The sequence below is a fragment of the Mchenga conophoros genome, linkage group LG4, assembly GCF_057382185.1.
Source record: "Mchenga conophoros isolate Kocher_MC1m ecotype Shallow Benthic linkage group LG4, M_conophoros_male_GT1.1, whole genome shotgun sequence".
Classification (NCBI taxonomy): domain Eukaryota; kingdom Metazoa; phylum Chordata; class Actinopteri; order Cichliformes; family Cichlidae; genus Mchenga; species Mchenga conophoros.
In genome coordinates, this window is record NC_140529.1 from 31,262,756 (window position 1) to 31,284,165 (window position 21,410).

Consider the following 21,410-nt stretch of genomic DNA (forward strand, 5'->3'; position numbering starts at 1 on the left):
GCCCTGTGTACTTCGTCATATAGGCAAACTCCATGTCTGTTATGAGGAATAGAACAAAACAGCCAAATATGCATTGCAGGTGCACCTGGTGTGCCAGTTATTTGGATATGTCTCACGCTTTCTGCTCTGTGATAAATTAGACAACCAACTGGTGATGCCATAAGTTTGTGCCTGAAGTTTAATGATGATGAAGAGTCAGAAATACAGCAAAATAACTGGTGATATGTCAAGTGTAGTGATGACAAATAGTCAGGCATCCTGCTCATTGATCCATCTCAATCCGTCACAAGAGCGCAGTCCAGCTCAGGAACAAACTGTCCTATCAAAGCCAGAAATAGGCAACGCTGAGAAAGCCAAGAGTCTGGAAATATTTTCCAACCAATGACCACATGGGCTGATTTCACTAATTAACACAAGTTTAAACAGATTAGTGGAATCTATCTATAAAAACACCTGGTGTACTAAAAAAAACTTGACCTTAACCAAATATGTGTGCATATGCCACGGCAAAAATAATCTAAAAATGGGAACGCTGGATTACTGCAACTTTAAAGCATACTGTGCCATTTTATCAATGAGACCTATAATAGTAACATGTTTTCAATTCAGTCAACTTGATCTGGATCTGAACTTTAAATGCATTTTGTTACTCTATTAGCTGCATTGGCTTAAATACATAAAAGATACATTTAGATATAAAGGGATAAGCCCACCCCTGCTGTTTTTACGCTTGCTTCTGTAAAATCCTATGAATCCTATTTTTCATAGCTTTCCATTTGCATGAACAGACTTGCCAGATTTTCTCCATCCATCACATATTAGTTCTTTTTGTGTTCTGATTTAAAGTTGACCAAAAACAAGCAAAACAAAATTGCTGCAACCCAAACACACATTTCATGATGACTACGTTTGCCATCTACCAACTTTGTCATTTGCTTTCTTACTTTACCATTCATCACACCAAGGGATGAAAATGTCAAACAAATGACATCACTGCTGCATATGGATTTTTTTTCCTCCCAACAAGGACCCTTAATTTGATAAAAACCATGAAATCGATACCTAAAAAAAGACACAAATAAGAAATGGTGTCAGCACATTCAGGTGGAGAAACAGTCTTATTGACACAGGGGGAAGGGGAGTAGAAAAAATATATATCAGCAGAGGAGCATCAATGCCGGCTGCCCCGAAGAGTGGGGTAGACATGATCCACTGAGATCATTAAAAAAAAAAACACACTCAAACCTTTAAGAACAGGTTACATGTGTGGTTGTATGGTCATTCTGTTGGCTCACTGGTCTGTTCTTGGCATTAACTTTTATAATTAGCACCTTTTTTTTCCTGAGAAGCTGCTAGCATTTCCTGGCATGGAAGACTTAAATGCTGTCTTGTGTCTGCACATATATGCATGAATCTTTAGAACCCACCTCCAGGAAAAAAAAAAAAAAAGATTGGCTTTCCACAGCTCCATCTTTATTTTTAGAGACTGGATGCTGATGAGAGAGAGGAGAAAGCAAAGGAGTGAGAAACAACATCCCAAGTGGGGAAAGGAGGGAAAGCAAGGAGAGGAGGAACGAGAAGGTTGAAAGAGGGGGAGCAAGGTGGTCAGGGGGTTGTTGTGGTTCCTCTGTGGTTTCGGAGCGTGGCTGAAAGAAATGCAGTGTGATGAGAGTCCTTCTACTGAGTGAGCCAGAGAGAGAGAGAGAGAAAGAGAGAGAGAGAGAGAGAGAGAGAGAGAGAGAGAGAGAGAAGGGGACGTAGCCACACCAGCCCCTCACTCGGTAGGGGAGCAGAGGGGAAGGGGGGAGGCTCCGCTGCTCTGCCGTATAAAAAGCCAAGCCTGAGAATCCGGCTCCACTAACTCACTATACGTACACACATACACACACACACACACACACACACACAGACACACAGTCACAGAGATCCAGTGACTGCTCTGTTTCTCTCACACTCACCCACTCTCATCATCCTCTCTCTCTCTCTCACTCACTCTCTCTGTCTCGCTCCCTCTGTCTCTCACTCCATTCCTTTGGGCTCTGCATCCTTCTTGCTTCTTCTCACAAGTCAGATTGTGTTTGTAAGTACGTGCTGAATGTCTTCGTGTGGATGTTTGGGTTTCCTTAAGTATTTTTTGTGTGTGTGAGTGACTGCTTGGTTACTTTAGAGTGAGTTAGTGGAGCAGTGAGGTGTATCAAGTGTATGTGGGTCTTTGTCTCACCCTCACACACTCGCCGCTCCTCTTGCAACTCTTCTTGGGATCTGTGGATCCCTTTCCTCGGTGACAGGCTCCCCACACCAAGCAGTCACCATTTCCGCCCCCGGGAGACCCACGCTGGCAGCGCAGCCTCTTCCCCGACTCAGCATCGGGAGGAAGACCCTGGTGGCGGCTGCCGTAGGGGTTATGCTGGTCCTGGTGCTGGTGGTGCTCATCCCCGTGCTCGTCAGCTCCGTGGGTACAGATGCCAGCCACTATGAGATGCTGGGAACCTGCCGTATGGTGTGTGATCCCTACATGAACAAAGGCACTCCAGCCAGCAGCACGAGCTCCACCGGTCTTCAGGCTGAGGCAGAGGCGTTGAGTGACCACAGCAATGTGCTTCCACCCTCCACCTTACTGCAGGGCCCACAGGGGAAGCCTGGCAGGCCAGGCAAGCCGGGACCACCTGGACCGCCGGGAGAACCAGGGCCACCAGGGCCACCAGGACCAGCTGGACCTCCTGGTGACAGAGGAGATCAAGGAAGGACTGGGATTTTGGGTCTGGGGGGTAACGGAGCTATCAGCACAGCCACCTATAGCACAGTACCTCGGGTGGCCTTCTATGCAGGGCTTAAAAATCCCCACGAAGGCTACGAGATCCTCAAGTTTGATGATGTGGTCACCAACTTGGGCAACAACTATGATGGCATTTCGGGCAAGTTCATCTGCAGCATACCGGGTACATACTTCTTCATCTACCATGTGCTGATGAGAGGAGGGGACGGCACAAGCATGTGGGCAGACCTCTGCAAGAATGGCCAGGTTAGTGCTTTGAAACTTTTTCTGAGTTTTCTTTCTCAGCGTAAGACTATCTGACTCCTCTGATGCTCACTCTCCTGTCCTCTCCCGCTTCCTCTGTGGCTCTCCTGCTTAAAGAAGTAGCTTCATGACACACCCTGCATATAAAAAGTGACATTGCGAGACAAGTTGGGCATCTGTCGTCCGCCTCTAAAGCCTAGAGCGCGCAGCTGTGGCATACACCGCGCCTAGAGATAAAGATGTGTTGACCGTTTGCAAGTGCGTCCCCTCTTTGCATGATGCGTCCTGACACTGCCGCGTCCCGCGATCTAGAGGACGGTCACGGTGTGGACTGAGCGTGGGGTGCGACCGATCTTTTTGCTTGTACACTGTAAAATTAGCAAAAAAAAAAAAGAAAGAAAAAAAAAGAAAAAGGAAAAAACTATCGTGCGTATCGATTTTCCTGAAGTGGAAGCAACGTGAGGAAGGAGTTGAGTATCTAAATTGTTTTAGAGTGAAAACGCTCGAGTGTTTATTAAATCAAATTGCAGAAGTAGAAAGTATTTTTTAACCTACAAGACTGAATTTTCCAGAGGGCTTTACTTTCATTTTATCAGTTTCGGAGGACGAATTATACTCCATATAAATGTCAGTAGGGAGGGTTATTGTAAGTATTATTAATAATATTATTATTATAACATTCTGTTGCGACATAACTTTATACTCATAGTCGCTGTGAGTGAAAGTAGCAGATGGGGAAATGTGAAATTTCGCTTACAACATATTAACTGTACATTACATGTGGAAGCTTAGCGGACACCGCGGACCAATCCATCTGCCTTTACAGTCGTATTAAATGCATTAGGACGTCTGCATGATCTATTATCGCTTTCTTTGATGCATCATTTTAATGGGGAGCTAACATTATTGTGCGCCCCGGAGGGTCTTCTCAGGTTGGCAATGCGTACCAGATCAGGCTTCCCACCCGCCGTCAGATCTCTTATCTTCAAAACGGCTCAGTAAAATGGTTTGCCTGTAAGCAGATCGGATGCCATGCTACAGTTATTCTTTGTTTTGCTTAACCAGCTTGTGGCTGAGCCCATATCAAACACTGTAGTTTGCTGCAAGTGTAATCACAGACACCAAAAAGCACTATTTGCAGTAAAGAAATTAATATTCGTGTTTATAAAAACAGATCTATTTTACCTGATTTCACCTTTCAACCTGCAACCTGCACACGAAACAATAAAATCTCTATTATAGGAGAAGAAATCATGGCAAATAACAATAATAAAAATAATAACCTTCACATTGCACTTCACACATTATTATGCTTTACTAATGTGGGCTGAAACTGGATGCGTTACAAGCTCTGCTGCACTTAATTCCTTGCCACCATGCATGGTCAGAATACTTTACCCATAATGAGACACAATATTCATCGTTTAGGAAATGTGATAGACATTTCAGCTTTAAATTAACATCATATGAGAACACTTGTTTCAAGTCACATGAAATGTATTATATTTGGACCACATTCAGAATTTCACAGTGATTCACAGCCTGGTACACAGCAATGAGATTGATCCTCTGAGACTCAGCCTCCAAATGCAATTTAAAAGACCTGCTTCACATTTATTAAATACTATAAAACATATAATGGCTATTTTCCCCTTTTATAATGTTAAGTGACCTGTTTAAAAAATGTAAATATGCAATAGTTAATATGGGGTGCTCAATAACAAGTACTGTGGTCATGATATGTGAGATTTAGAGATGAAATAAGATTTGGTGTGAAACTACTGTGTCACCCAGGGAGATAGAGGTTAAATCCTTTAACCTCACCAAGTTCAAGCCCAGGGAGAAAAAAAGAGTTACAACATTTGCCTTCTATATACAGTATAATGTCTCACTTAACAGTAATGTTTCTGGGTGGGTGTAAAAGCATTGATATATAATAGGGGAAGAAGAACATATGTTCCTATAAAACGCCTTCTGTTCCCGCTTCATTGTGCTCCCAAGAGGAGGGTGTGGAGGTACTTAAGTTAGACGCACAGTGTGCATCACCAGAGACCCGCGTAATGTTTATAAAGTGGTAACTGCTTCTCTTTCTCTGTCTTCCTGTGTCCTATGCACAGCTTATGCATAAATGTTCAGTCCTTCCATGGTGTTTATTAGGTTGCTTGGCTGATGGAGGACGCCCTAGAGACTTAGTTTGTGTAAATGACTGTGAATAGTTATAAATGTTGGGCAACTTATGCTACATCTCTGCTGAAGTGTTCAGAGTCAAACTGAAACTCCTACAGTCACACTGGTGCTTTACTCAGCTCATTAAGGCAGCAAAAAGCTACACTGTGAGTTGGGATAGGGGAGGCCAGGGAATTGCAGACAATACTAGTATTTTATCATCTTTTGGCGTTATTGAAGTGGTGGGTTTCCAGGCCTTGCAGAACTGTTTTACTCCAGCATGTGCACCTCCTACTCCTGGGGTTCTTACAAGCTGTTTCGAACATAAGCATCCAGAGGTTACTTTATTTCTTCTCCGCTTCTTCCACTTTGTGTTTTAACTTGGCAAAGGGCACCAAGTGGAATCCAAACACTGTCTCCAGAACTTTGACACTTTTCAAGCTAGAGCAAAAAGTTGCAGTTTTTGGTAAACAAACAAAAGGAAAATCTATTTTCAGCACAGCACACTTTATTCACTTTCCAGCTTCCTCTTCTCACACTTTTTTTTGGCTTCTTCTTTGCATGTTCTTTTTATTTTTGTGCCAAATATCCCAACCGATCCTAAACTCTTTCCAATAAATCAATGCTTTGCTACAACCTGTCTTGGACACATCCTGAGAGACATGGCAGCAGCTATAAGAAGATAAATTTAATAGACGCAGTAAAAGGAGAAGAAAGAAAGAGGACAGAAAAGAGATAGTTATTGTGCTATTGTGCCATCGAGTCTATTTAATTGTAATTAAAAAGCTTGAACCAGATCCAGGATGTGTTTGCGCTTTTCCTCTCCGTTCCCTTCTTAATATTGTTATTAATCCGCAAAACCGTTTCAGAGTTAATTAAAAGCAATGACTTCAGCGTCAGTCTCTCAAGAGGACCATAGTGAATAATCACTCTGTCTCCTCCTTTAATAAGCTTCAACGTCCTTCGTGCACATGGCTCTTCCCTAGCAATTACCACAGCAGTCTCCTCCTTACATACACACACATTCGCACATGCTCACACACACACGCGTGCATGATTGCCCCTCCTTTCTAACCCACAGCCTCAACCCACCCCAACTGTGCACTGCCCTCCATCTCTCCTCTGCATCTGGTCTACAGAAGCTCACTTTTTTAAAGGAGCAGAAAGTTTTCATCTTCTGAAAAAGAAAAACTTTTTTTAAAAAGACAATCCAGGTTGCTGTATCACAGGATCGATTTCCTAAAACACAATGCCATCAATATTCTTCGGTTCTTTCAAGTGATGCATTGCACTACAACAGAATAAGTTAAAGTGAACCATCCTTCAACTCATCCATAGGAAAAATCTTTGTATTTTTTTTTTTTTTAACCAAAACCCATCTCAGTCACATGTCATTTCTCAGTCAAACCATTTGCCTCAGCCCATCTCTTCTCATAAAGACACCTCCAGGTGGGACTTCAGCTCTGATACACATGAGCACAAGGCTGTTTATCTTGTTGCTGTGTATCCAGGTGAAACCCACGCATTGTGTTTAGCATCTGGTGTCAATCCCAACATTAAACAAGGGAAGCTGAGCCATCTGGAGAAGGTCTGCTCTGCTTGATTCGATTATTGACGTATGTTTTAGAAGAAGAAAAAAAGGTGCAACAAAGAAGTTAAGTTTTAATTAAACCAAATAAGATTTCAGAAAATAAGGCAGATTTTCAGTCATTTTCATTCTTAAAGTGTAAAAAAGGGAGTAATCGTTGCATTCTCGTGGATTATCTGCACACAAATACAGCAATACTTCGACTTGATTGATTTTAACATTCTGGTAATGTTCAGACCTGCTATTCTTCATCGTGGTCTGACTTCAGCACTGAGAGGCCTCTGTGCGTTCGCCTGGTGTAACAGAGAGACTCTGTCTGAAATAGACAGGCGGGGTTTTAGTGAGCTACCCTCAGTCCCTCTTTGCCTGCGGTATTGATCCCCTTATGCGTGTGTGTGGAAGCGTGTGTGCCCATGTATGTGCATTTCTTTCTTCTTCTGACAGACCTGTTTCAATGTGATGTATATCATGGCACTTCTTCTATAATCAGCCTGAGAGGTAGTGAAGGCGGACCTTTGGCCTTGATCTGCTGTGTAATTGGACATTGGATTTGACACTCTGCCGAGTGGAACATTAGAGCTGGCCTAATTAGGTGCGAGGGCTATTAAATGAAGATTGGCCCACGTTGTTAGGAAATACCACACAGATTGGAAATGTCAAGATGACATCGGGCTGTCATCTGAAAGCACTGAGAGAAAATCTATCATTTATTGGTGAAGTTTCAAAAGTTGCTCGAAAGCTGCCCACCACTTGTCAGTAATCATTCAATTACTTTTAAAACATTTTACACTGAGCTTCTCAAATAGAGAGCTATTACAGCTCAGCAGTGCACAGACCATCTGAGCTGGCATCTCAGATTAAGTAACTCATGAAATACTGATAATGTCTAATATCTCAAGTACTGAGAGATCTGAAACATACGGTCCAAAATAGGCTATGGATTGTCTCCTGTGACTGGCTGACTCAAGGATGCTATGGTGTTGACTCACAAGGCTTCTTCATTATAATGAGGGCCATATGGGAGATAGACAAGTGCCCCTGGCCCTCTTATGCAAACATCTCTCTCTCTCTCTCTCCTCACGCCCCTGACATTTAGACGTCCCCCGATTTCAGTCTTCACCGATACCCACAATTATTCTCTCCCTCTTCACAGGAAAGCAGCAAGTCAATGGCTCCAAATGACTCACAGTCTGCTACATAACTCAGCGCGTTTAACACTTCATGCCCTCCTTAAAATGAGTATGGGTAAAATATCAACAACTGCCCAGTAAGAACGACACAGACTACTATACGAAAAAATGCATGTCATAACAAAGCTGACATTCTCGCTCTCATCCAACACATATACAAAAACCCACTTTGCCTTTTTTGTAGCTTTCTTGGTAAGAATAAAGGAAACTCTCGGTGCCTCGAGGATTACTATGAAACAAAGTGGAAAACAGGCTCAGTGTGAACAAAGGTTGAAAATTTTGCAGTGAAAGTGTCTTTTCAGACAATGCTAGAAGCAGTGATTGTGGTTTTGGTGGTGATGCTCGAGGCAGACTGTGCTGTGCTGTATCTCGGTAATTAACTGACCGCGATGAAGCAGACACAACAAAGAAAAGAGTGGCTGGATTGCGGGTCAAAGTTCATTCCTCTTTTTTCCTCCCCCACCACTGTTTCCTCTGACAGGCTTCTTTCAGTGGCTCTTTCAGGAGAAGCTGCCCGAGTTTCATCCTCTTTGTCGCCACTGATAAACTGCAATACTAATAATCAGGCCCTGGGAAAAGGTTTTACGGTATTTGTATCACGTACTGCTGCTACATGCTATAAACTAATGAACTAACACCTGATACCAAATGGCAATTTCATAAACAGTGAGAGGTCTGTGCTGTAAAGTCACTGCGTTTCAAAGCAGGTTGAGCAGGTACAAAGAGAACAGCTGGTGAAATTAATTCAGGAGACCTTTTTTTACTCGCTTCTGACAGATGGCAAATCTGCTCTTACCATTTCACTTCTCTTATCATGTTTTCACTTAGGTCTCCAACAAATGAACGTGTAAACACATGCCACTTTCTGACAGTACAATTCTCTTGCAACCCCTCGTACTTTCCTGTTCTCATTACTTTAGTAAAATTGTGTCTCTAGCGCACGCGGCTGCATAAAAATGCATTTCCATGTAGCATGTCTCTCTTTGTGTCGCTCTGTCATGGTGCGTGTATGCGTTTGCACGTGTGTCGCAGGAATGCGTTGAATAGGGCTCGGTAGAGATGGCGTGCTATCTAAGCTGCCATTAGGCATGCGGTTCACGGCTGGAATGTTCAAACACAATTAGATGGCAGCACACTTTGATTTAAAAGGGGACCAATAGACTCGTTGATCCAAAATGGAGGCTCAACATCAAGTCAACAAATCCCTGTCAGAGAAGCCACGAGACATGTCCTTGTCACGGTGACAAAGCCTCTTGTAAGATCACTGTCCCATTGAGATGTTTCAGGCCTGTCTCGTGGCAGACAACAGACAAAGAAAAAAAACTGAATTTTTACAGAGTTTACAATTAAACTCAGCAAGCTGCGCCAGCTGAATGCAAATAATGCAAAGCGCCTTTTAGATAATAGGTTGATTGTAAAGGAAATCCCAAGTGACTGAGGGTGAGTGACGGTTTTAATAATGTTCCACAAATTCATCCTTCAGATTAATGCTATCATTACTGATAGCTGTAACATTCACATTTAAGAGAAACTGCACTGTTACAGGCATGTATTATTAAGTCCAAGCACAGCCCTGTATTTTTTTTGTCTTAAATATTATTCAATAAAGGCCATCATGTTGATGATATGACGGATTCAAACATGCACGAGCAGCCACGAGGAAGACAACATCGCCTGACACCTCATTTACCATTGCTGGAGCCGCCGCTTACGGCCTCACGCTTTGTTTGTCTTGTCAAAGTTCCTCTACATATTCCGTGTCAAGGTCACGCACTGCCAGTTGGCTGTTTGTCCTGCTCATCTCTGGCTATACATCTGCCATACCCTGAATTTAGACCTCTGGCTCATATCGCAAGCAAGTTTTGTGCAGAGGAGTGAAAGCGGGAGGGGGGGGAGAGAAAAGAGAAAAAGAAAAACAGCTCCAATAGGAGCTCCCTGATCATTATTTCAAAAATAGTGAGAGGTTTTATTCATGCATGCTTATCACTGAAAGCAAGCGAAGGAGGTCTAGACTGCGGCAGTTAGTCTCAGAAGGGGATAAAAACCATTAGAGCAAAGAAACAAAACAAAACAAAAATATCACTGTGGATGAACTACAAGGATTTCAGGGAAGTTTGCTTTCACCAGGGCTTTGCTCATTCCATCTCTGCCAAAAAAACCCGTTATATTTGTATTGTTCATCTCCCCCCCCAAAAAAAATCCCATAAATCATTTACTTCAAGATGGCCTAAATTTAGCCCTTTAATAAGAAAGAAAAGAGAATAACTTAACGATATTACACATATGTGACATTGCCAAAGGTTTTCCGCTTCTGTGCGACTGCCTGCAAAGCAAATATTTTGGTAAAGTTTCATTAAAAATCTCAGCTGACAAATCCTCCAGAGCCATCATCACCTGCTTCCCCTACAATCCAAGGCGGTAACCCTCTAATAAGATGGTGTTGACTTTGCACACTCATTGCATATCATTTCGTATTACTATGCACCGGACACTGGCATCTTAGAATCAGAACAGGAGGTTTTGTTTGCACATCGATATGAGCTGCGCTAGATTTAATCAGGAGGATAAACAATAAGAAAAAAAATGTACAATATTCCATATATTACTTCTGGATCTTAAAACCTCTCCTCGGAATTTCATTATCCAAAATTAGCCTTTACATTATTTGCACATTTCGTACTAGTGTGACACTGTCCACACTGCTGTTAGAGAACTTGTCAGGCCCTCCACAACTTTCCACCTTTCTTACGTCTATCTCACTTGTTAATTATGAATTTCACAGTCTTTTATCAAGCATTTGTTTAATCGATACATTTTTTTTTAAAGTGGAAAGCTGAAGAAGTGTCAGTCTTGACTTGAATTTAAAGCAGTGAGCTAAAGGTAATGCAAAGAAGAGTTCATAAAACACATCTGCAAGTAACAAAGTATAAGATTTTGCATTATGTTGACTCTATAGCAGAATCGTTATCACACATGTTAATACTGACCAAGCCATTTCTCTCACTGTGGGGGTATTATTATTATTATTTCTTGAGGTATTAGCAGAAATGTAGCTGCACCTAAAGTAAGATGTAGCATTAACAGCATACAAAACAGGTTGTAAATACGGTGTCCTAAATAGGACATCTTGAGACTCAAATGCTTTTTACAGTTGCGGTTAAAGAACACCTCTGTTTTTGATTTCACGACCCACTGTAGCCTTTTGTGTACGCCGGGCTGTTCATCATTGTATTGCTGCAGCAGAGAAGCCCTTACTGGCTCCAAAAAGCTTCCCTGAAAGAATTTTGTGGTTTCTATCAGAAGCTTTTCAATCTTGAACCATGTAAAGTTTAAAAATGCAGAATTTTAATTAAATCATTTTATAAATACACGTAATTGTCAGGTCGAGCTCATGAAACAGTTATTCAAACTACTGAATGCTGAGTTCATGAAAGCTTTACATTTGCTATTTTAATAAGACTGGTACGCCTCTGCACATCCTCTGCACACTTTTATGTTTCCAACAGCAGGTTTTCAAAAATCAACAGAAGATGAGCTAAGAGTTTAGTGCTGACAGCATTAGCTGTTGTAGCAGGAAAGACAATAGAAAAACATTTTTTAATTTAAAAAATGCTTCATTAGTCAATGGTATATACTTAAATTACACAAATAATCTATATATTATTATTATTTTATACATTTAAATGCAAAGAAAATCTGTTTTAGGTTCCCCATTAGATTTGGCACCAGTGATACCTTCTGTGCAGGAGAGCTCTGTCAGTAGCTGGCTTGCCCAAACATTTGTCAATATGCCTGTTGTGTGTGTTCCCTTTAAACAGGGCAACTAATTATTGGGCATTCTCAGCATTATTGGGCATGCCTGTTGAGCTACTTGTCGACTCCCACTCAAAAATCCCAGATTTAAAGATTTGTGGACACTGAGTTAAAGATAGGCCTGAAATAGACTTCGGAGACCCCATAATGAGCCACAAGAAACACTGCAAATGCACACGAACTATTGATTTGGATTCAACTTTACTGACCAGACTAAGTGCTTAATAGGCTTATTTAACCACAAGATACTTTTAAGGATGTACAGTGCTTTCTTTTTTTCCATCTCTAGAGAATTAATGATCTTCCTGTTCGATTGTGCTCCATTTGAATTACATATGATGTAGTTTGTCTAGTTAGTAACTGTTTAATAGCACTGAGCCACGATGCAGACGCTAAGTAGAGAGTTACACTTTTTTTGTGTGTGTTTTGCTTTTTGTCTTTGTTTTTGTCCTCTACACCAAGCACAACACTGGTTGAGTGAAAAAGATTATAAACGATAGCGATTTAAAAACCACGACAAGCGTAATTAACAATGAAAAAGCAGAGAATTCTTAGTTGACTTCTGCTTTACAGAGTGTTATACTTAGTTACAGTTCATTGTTTAGCTTTCTGGCCTCAGATCTACTGTTTTAGTTCACCCACACTGCCTTCTTATTGCCATTTCAGGTAAGAAGCAGCTGTTTTCTAAAAAACAGTAGACATGTTCTTGCACAATTAGCTGGTGAGCATAGTGGAGAATTTACCTGATACGAAGTCGACAATATGCATATGTGGTAAATATGTAATGAAAATTAAAGCTGGTTTTTTTTGTCTTTATATTTAGATCACAGACTTTTTACATTTAAACACCGACAAAATGATTTGTTATAGGCACACCTCTATGTCAGAGTGTTACATGGGGATCTACACCAGCTCTGAGGTCTATGGTGGAAAGGCCATCACATCGCAGCTTTTGTGATGTTTTTGTGATGTACATAACAATTAAGTCTAGAAAAGAAAGCGATTAAAGACAAACACAGATTACCAGTGATGTGGTTCTTCCTTGTTTGAGGCATGTGTCATATATCAAGGACATGCTGATTGTGTTTGTGTCATTATTTTCTCTAGCGTAAAACAAAAAGAATATTTGGCTCCAGTTCCTTTGCTGTTAATTACTATTACCGGTTTATGTATATTTACTGAATCCACATCCACTTCTTGCTTCCTTCTCTGCCGTTTGCCTTAAGTTTGATTTTCAGCATTTGGCATAATTGAAGCTACAGACATCCTAAAAAACATCCTACCTCTTCTTCTTCTTTTCCTTTTCTTCGCTGTTTCCTTTAGGGGTCATCGTGACTGATCATTCTACCATTAAGCTGTAAAATCCACATGGTTGTCTGCATTTGTATATCAGGATTGCCAGCCTATTACTCTAGTCCTAAATAAAAGAGGGTGAAGAAGAGCAATGAGTCTGTTAACTCCACATTAAAGCGAACGCTTCCTCTGAGCTAATATTCATTGTTTAAAGCCAATTTTACACTTTCAGATCTTGAGAATAATTTCTAAATGTGTTTTTAAAAGGTTGTATAAAGCCTTATGTTTCTTCAACTGGTGTCACTAATGAAGTTTAAACCTGAAAAATAATTTGGAGGTGTGAAGTTAGAAAGAAGTTGGAATACTAGAGCCTTTGAGCCCACTCCTCATCTCTGCTTAAAGCTTACAGCTCGAGGCTATATTAGCTGCTACTTGTGCAACACACCACTGTCTCCAGCTGAACTGGTGCCAGATTTTTGTCAAGGAAGCAGACTCTGTTGAGTGAACAAAAAAACAAAAAAAACCAAACAATATCTCTGCTACTGCTGCAGACATAAAAAAGACCATCATGAGAATGACACTGTAGGAGTGTAATAATAAATTGGATGAGCACTCTTTTAATTTAAAATCGAATGTGCTAGAAGCAAAACAACACAAAATAATGCATGGCACTACTGCCAGACTGAAGTGAGAATTGAGAATAAGGCTTTCATAAAAGCTGTTGTTGACCAACTTAGGATCTTCATTCAGCTGGTTTGCCTTTAATTTCACTCTTTACCTTTCAGCTGGAAAACAGGGAGGCTAAAGATTTTAGTCTTTAAAATGTAGCTTCAGAAAGTTCTTGAATCATCGGGCCCCATCTTATCTTACCTCATAGCTATGGATCACCCCAACAGAGCACTTTGCTCTCAGATGGCAGGCTTACTTGTGGTTTCTAGGGTATTTAAAAGTAAAATGGGGGCAGAGCCTTCAGCTTCCAGGCCCCTCTTCTGTGGAACCAGCTCCCAGTTTGGATTTGGGAGACAGATATCCTCTCTGGTTTTAAGATTGGGCTTAAAACTGTCCCTTTAAAAAAAAAAGCATGTAGCTAAGGCTGGATGAGGTGACGCTGAATCCTCCTTTAGTTACGGTGCAGTAGGTGTAGGTTCTTGGGGGATTCCCATGATGCATTGAGTATTTCTTCTTCAGTCACTTTTTCCACTCCCTATGTGTTTATACATCTCTGTGCATGTAATCATTAGTTATTATTAGTATGGCTCCCTTTCACAGCGTGTCTATACCCTGTCTCCCTCCCCTCACCCCAACAGGATGTGGCAGATGGCTGCCACTTCCTGAGCCTGGTTCTGTTGGAGGATTTTTCCTGTTAAAAGGGAGTTTTTCCTTCCCACTGTTGCTCAAGCACTTGCTCATACGGGGGCATATGGTTGTTGGGGGTTTCTCTGTTTTCTCTGCATCGTTGTAGGGTTTTTACTTTACACTATACAGCAGCTTGAGGCAACTTTTGTTGTGATTTAGCTATATAAATATTGGATTGAATTGAAAAGCATTATGCAGTACTCATTCCTACTTAAATAATCACTGTTAAAACAGCTCTCTGCCACACACACAAGTACACACATGCGATAAACCACAGCTATTGTTTCAAGACTCATGTGGGACTGCACCTACACTTAAAAACACAGCACGTTTGTAGTGGATGTCTTAATTACCCCGGACAGGTTATTTAGAAACTGCTCCAAATGTCCTGCAGACAGAGTGCCAAAACACACAGGCACACAGGCACACAGGGACACAAACACACACATACACACATGTGGCCAGACAGAAGCTGCAAACCCAAAAACAACAACAACAAAGTTCTTTTTTCCTCTTTTTGATGCAAACTCATTCCAGCGATTCCCATCACTCCTCTTAGTTATCAGATATTTCTGCTTATACTCAGTAAACATCTTTTATGTTTTGTTTCTTCTAATTTCCTCCACACTGTGACCCCCCAGAGTAAGCCCTGTTGTTGCATTTCTGAGACTTTTGGAGCGCATTTTGCTTCAAGGTCGAACAATAGCTCTGCAAAAGACCCCTGGCTTGATTGAAACCATAAATCTTCCTGACACAGAGGCTAAAGTTTTGGGTCGGTTTTATATGTTTAATATCAATATTAAAAAGATATATTTGTCAAAAAAAAAAAAATCGACTTCAAAATGAAACCAAATCGAAATGTATGTCCTAAATGATAAATTACCTTCCTGTTGAATAAACATTATTGCTCTCTTATGATAAAAAAAAGCTTCTCTTTTTTGCACTTTCATTATTCCATGTCATAAATAATGCAGTTCTGCTTCTTAATTAGCAGAATATCAATAAAGAAAATTCTATGAACTTTAGACCATTGAGACAGGAAGAGGATGCTAGCTTTATTTTAAATGTTAATCTAAGTTGACTTTAAAAATAATGTAATTTTAAAACTGTAAGCTTGGGGTTTCCTGAATATATTCACCATTGTAATCAAAACTATGTGTATTTTCTTACAAGCTTCTATGCTCAAATGCCAAACACATTCCCTGCTCAAAATAGCAAATGTAATGTCTGTACATCCTTGGAGATATATGAGTACTTACATGCGCTAAGTGCTTTTAGTTTAGATTTACAGTAATATAGACTTTTAAGAGTGAATACAGTATCTGTCTTAGCATGAGAGACTGACACCTGATTCATAGCATTTGCTAAATACATTAAGCTAATGTACTGATACCTTTAGCAACTATGAAGGCTACCTCTTCTTTACGTGTTTATCTGCTCCTGGCCTTGCAGGTTCGTGCCAGTGCCATTGCCCAAGATGCTGACCAGAACTATGACTACGCCTCCAACAGTGTCATCCTCCATCTGGATGCAGGAGACGAAGTGTACATCAAACTGGATGGAGGCAAAGCCCACGGTGGCAACAACAACAAGTACAGCACCTTCTCTGGCTTCATCCTCTACGCAGACTGAGAACACACAGACACAGAGACAGTCAGACAGGAAGAGACTCAGACTAAGTGTAGTATGACGGGGGGGAGGGGGTGTATGTGTTAAAAGCCTGGAATGCTTTCTAGTTTTCCTAATTCTCTCCATCATCACGGACACCTCTGCTTCGTATCCATCAGTCAAGACATCCAGGTTCTGTAGCCAAGTCTGGATGCAAAGCTCCTGAGGACTGAGAGGAGCTCGGTTGGGCGTGTGTGGGAGGAGTGGGATGTTAGGTGGAGGTGGGCCGGTTTTTCCACACTCCTTGCCACAGTGCCACTGGTCAAAAGCTCCTCACTCTCAGTGTCTCTCCTCTTTAGCCCTGCTCCATTGCACAGAAATATCAACAAATATGAAAACCCTGCTAAGTGGATGATCTCACCTCTTCTCTCCACAGCGGCAGCAGTCAGCTGCAGTATCAGTGGACTGAAGTGACTGAAACTTATAGTGTTGTTCCGTGAAATTTTCCTTAGATTGTGTTTTCATTTTGTAGACATGCATAATATTCAACACGAGCAAGATTTAAAAAAAATAATAAATAAAAGAGAATATATTTGTCCCTTGTGAAGATATCCTGTTTGACTGAGAGATGTTATTTGTGATGCAGCTCAGAGCTCTAACAGCTGGAAAACAAATCTTTAAATCAAGAGTTTCACTATTTTATAGCAGTGTGTGTTTTTCTTCATTTCTAGGTAAAACAAGGTAACTATTATTCATGTGGAGAATAACAATACATTCTGCACTTCCAGTGTATCTGAAGAAGAAAACATCTAATATAGACAATACCCTTTCCAGAAACCACCTCACACTGTTTCTGGCACTGTCACAAATGTCCTGCTGCTCTTCAGATTAAAGGAGGGCATAAATAATCTTTTCAATGTTCTAGCTTCATGTAGATGTTCCACTCAGTACAACTAGTTATGTGATACAGAAAATTTTCAAACTCAGAGGTAACCCAATTGAAGAACGCCAATCCTTTCCTCTTTTCTGTTATGCCGACCTCCAAGGTTTCTTGCGAGGTATTAAAAATGAAGAAGAAGAAGAAGCAGCGAGCAAGGAAAAGAAAGTCACAAATGCAGAGAAAGAGTCAGAAGTGAGTGAGATGGGGAGGTAGAGGAGGCGTTCAAGCACAGTGAAAGTGAGTGGGCAATTTTTATGTTTCAGTGTCTTCACTGGATGTCATCCATTCATTAGCTGCATATTCAATGACACACAGGCATTATGGTAATATTTACTCGACATGGCTGCCTGATGGCTTGCTTGAGAATGAAACTGATTGGGTGAGTGACTTTGGCCTATTATGACCGCACGTTTGAGTGTATGCGTGTTTGCGTTTGTGCGCGTATGTGTGTATTCTGTGCATACCAGTGAGTGTATGCATCTTAGCATGTGCCGTGCCATAATTACATTGTTATTTTTCAGAGTTATCCTGTGCTACAGCCAATGACATATATTTTACGCAGCAGCCAATGAGATTGTGCTCTGTAGGGTGGAGCCTCTATAGATATGATGAGAAGAACAAACAGCTTGTAATTGAAATCTATGACTTGTTTGTCTATCTTATCTTTTGGAATTGTTGAATACATTTCAATAATAAATGGGATTTTTTTGAGTGACTTGTCTCAGGAGAATTTTTGAATCCCAAATACACTAATTAAGGCAAATTATCTGTAAAAGAGCTCATTCGCTCTGTGAGATTAACTGCAGCGACAGCAAAAAACATGACTGGAAATGTGCGTTTCTTGTTCTGTTTGAAGCGAGAATTCGAATAATGGACACTCAGTGCAACCAATAAAAAGATCCTATCAGCAAATCCCTTATCTCTCTTTTCTCTGGAGAATGCAAAGTGTATCCAGGATGACGAGCATCCAGGGAGAGATGTCTGTGTTTATGCTCCCCCCGCCACGTCCCATCCTGAAGTGATCCTGTGGTGCTTCTCTCCATCTGGAAAGGTGCTCTTGGAGATAAAGACTCTCCAACTTTAGCAACATCCTCCAGTGGAGTAAAATGCCTTTTTTGAATGCAGATGAGCCCTTAGGGAAATGCAGGCTATTCCTCAATCTGCAATCACAGTTTCTTTTCACAGATTCACATCAACAGGGGTATGATATACCTAGCGAAGAAATGAGGACGGAGAAGAGAAGACAGGGGGAGGAAAGATTGAGAACGATAAAAACGGAGCAGAATATGGTTTGACAAAGACCGATGGAAACATGAGAGAAAGAGCAGGCCACAGAGAAGTAATGGGGAATGGATAGATAGGGAAGGAGAAGGTAAAGAGAAATATAAGGAAGACAGAAATAAAAGGGGGTGGTACTGATTTGGGGTGAAGAGTGAGGAGGGGTGGATTGTTTTCAGGGTAGAGTGATTCCCTGTCGGGCCTGTGTGAGGTGTCAGGAGAGATTAGCCAGCGTGAAGCTGGAGGAGAGAGCTTGAGATAGCTTAGATTGGACAAGTGTCAAGGACTGGACATTCCTCGGACCTGGCAGGAATGGGATGTGACACTGGCTGCCATGCTCGCCTGCACTACTTTGCTCTTAAGGGGGCATTCACCCCTCTCTGTATCATTTTATGAAATTTCCTCAAGCATATAGCAAGTTTATTCCAAACACATCAGTGATATTGAGAGTGCTTGAGCATCTTAACAGCTGTAATTGTTCCAGGTTTAATTTTAAAGACATTGCCATCAGCAGGGGAAAAGAAAAGGTCTTCAGGATTAAATTCTGTGCCAAGTAAAACTGAGATTTACTTCAGCACAAATAGACTAAACAACATCAAATCTCAATTCACAGTCAGAAGGTAAAAAGGTAGCAAAAGGACAATTTTATTTCATATTTATCACTGTCATGTAGCATTATATTCAGGAGAAATAGGTGAAACTAAAAAAATGTTACTAAAAAACTTCTAAAAATGTAATTATATATATTTTTTGCAGGAAAGATTAGCTATAAATAACGAGAGTAGTGATTAGATGGTGAAAACAGCAACCAAAATAATTAATTCTAAATTAATGAATTAATTTGTGCAAGGAGGAGATATTTTTGGAACTCAACCTGTTTTTCTACTAAAGAAACACTAAATGTTTCATTCATTTTTAATGCAACATAACACTGAACAAATACAATGAACAGTGTGTGCTGTGATAACTTGATGACATGCATCAACACAATCAGAATATGTTATAGTATGATGTATGCTAAAAGGTTACTTGAAAGATGATTTATGAAGGATTGTGAAAATAATGTGAGACATTTTACTTGTAATTAAAATATAGCACTAAAAAATGAGATGCTTCATTTATTTCTATTGTTTGTGAAGTGCCCACATTTGTGAAACCTTTGTATGAGCGCCCTTTCTCGATTTTTATTTATTTGTTTGTTTTTGTGCTGTGGATCTCACAGAAGCTTGTGATTACGTCAGCAGTGTTGCCGATGTTTTGCCCTGTGAATGCACCTTAAACATGTTGACTGTTTGCCTATTTACTAATTACTGAGGTGCAACTGTAGCAATGTCTGCACTGGTAATGTCACCTGCTTATCATCACGAGAGAACACTGAGCCCAGATGTTTCTCATGCTGCTAAAGGGGCCCTGCTGCATAAGCCTCCGCCCTTGCAAACAAGCAAACACAGAATAAGTCTATTTCCAGAATAACACGCATTCATTTACTGGCTTCTTTTTGATTTGAGTGTTCGAGTCATAAGTGTGAATAATATGCATTATATATAAGACTGGCAGCTGAAGACTAAAGGGTCTTTCACTAAAAAACAATGTCGATTGAATCCCACAATGCATTGTGTTATATTCAATAAATCCTAAATTACTGCTGTGCGTAATAGAGCATTACCTATATAAAACTGATACCCAGAGTGTATTTATTTATTTGATTGTTTTTCTTTTCAGTTATGCATCCATATCGACATGATCTCTTATAGATGCATATAGGCAGTGTGCCCTTCCCAGCAATCAGGTGATATATATATATATGCATGTTTAGATGGAGTATTTTGAATGTATATTAGTGGACTGCATGTTTTTTCTTTAATTATTAATTTTCTCTTCAAGAAACAGAATCTGGATCAATAAGTTACACTATTTATGTAAGAAAAAAGGCTGCTAAATCACAGTCTGTTATTTTTCTCAGTGCTAAGATGTTGAGTGACGTAAGCTTCACAGTTTGGGTTTTTTTTAAATGTTTTTAGCAACTTTCCCGACACGGTTTCATAAGTGGTTTGGCAGCCAGTTCAAGCTTGCAAAACGCTGCTTTCATATAGTGATACATTCTAGAAATCTGACATGCATGCACTCTAGCACCATCATTTTTTGGTTCAGTTTGACCTTTTCCCTCACTTTTTTTTCTCCTTACTGTGCCCTGCTTTTAACCTGGTATGACAAACACAAAGGTTAGGAAAGCAGACAGCTGTTAGTAGACGGGGCTCCTCCCGCCACCCTTGAGCCTCTACTATATGCGCACACATACACGCACATGCATAAGCATACGTGGAAAAACCTCTGCATGATAGCACAGTCACACATTAACACTGCCACCCTTGCTCTATTTGCTTCAACTACAGTGCATGATTCCCTTTGTCAGTTTGGGTTGCGGCCGAGGAAGAAGCCTTTCTCAGTTATCCCTGTATGCTCTGAAGCTGCCAGGCCAGGTGTACTCTGCAGTCACTCCCTGCACTGTGGGAGCTGGCCGAGCTGAGTTGCCCGGGCGCTTATTGCAGACCCACCCTCGCTCATTGTGACATTCTGACCCCAGCTCACCACTCTGCTGCTTTATATGCACTAATTTAACACTGCAACAACACACTGATCCACAGAACTTTAGACACTGATAACCCTCATTTGTTTCATTAAACTCATCATGTCTGTCTTTTATTTTTGTTCCTTCTAAATTTCTGTGTTAGTTATCATAATGAGCTGTGTAGAATGTTACTTTAACCCTATAATTCCCTTTGTATCATATTTGATACGTGAGTTTCTGAGACCGCTATCTCATCAACATGATCAATACTTGCCATAATTTCAAAATGTTATGGACAAAACTCCTTTTTTCCTTAAAATTAACATTGTTGTTAACAAAAAGTTGCCAAAAAACACCCAATGTATCAAATGTGATACAAAAAATATATAATAAATATATATTATAAATCTATCACACACAACATGATATAGAAAATTTTTTTTTGGATTTTCTTATAAGGGTTAATAAACATCTCAGTTCCAAAATATCTGAATTTTCTGGCTATGTTTTGATCGGTTGGGTCTTACAGGGTTAAGGACCAAAGAGCAGGACAGAAGTCAAACACAAAGCAAGCATTTAATGCTGATTAA

The 21,410-nt window shown here is 40.5% G+C and overlaps 1 protein-coding gene across 1 annotated transcript; it reads left to right on the plus strand.

Moving 5' to 3' along the window:
* Window positions 1-1,836: 1,836 nt before the first annotated feature.
* c1ql1l2 (complement component 1, q subcomponent-like 1-like 2) lies at window positions 1,837-17,684 on the plus strand. Its single transcript, XM_085271769.1, has 2 exons — window positions 1,837-3,022; window positions 15,878-17,684. The coding sequence occupies exons 1-2, from the start codon at window positions 2,405-2,407 to the stop codon at window positions 16,055-16,057; spliced, it is 798 nt and encodes a 265-aa protein (XP_085127895.1). The 5' UTR covers window positions 1,837-2,404; the 3' UTR covers window positions 16,058-17,684.
* Window positions 17,685-21,410: the final 3,726 nt, after the last annotated feature.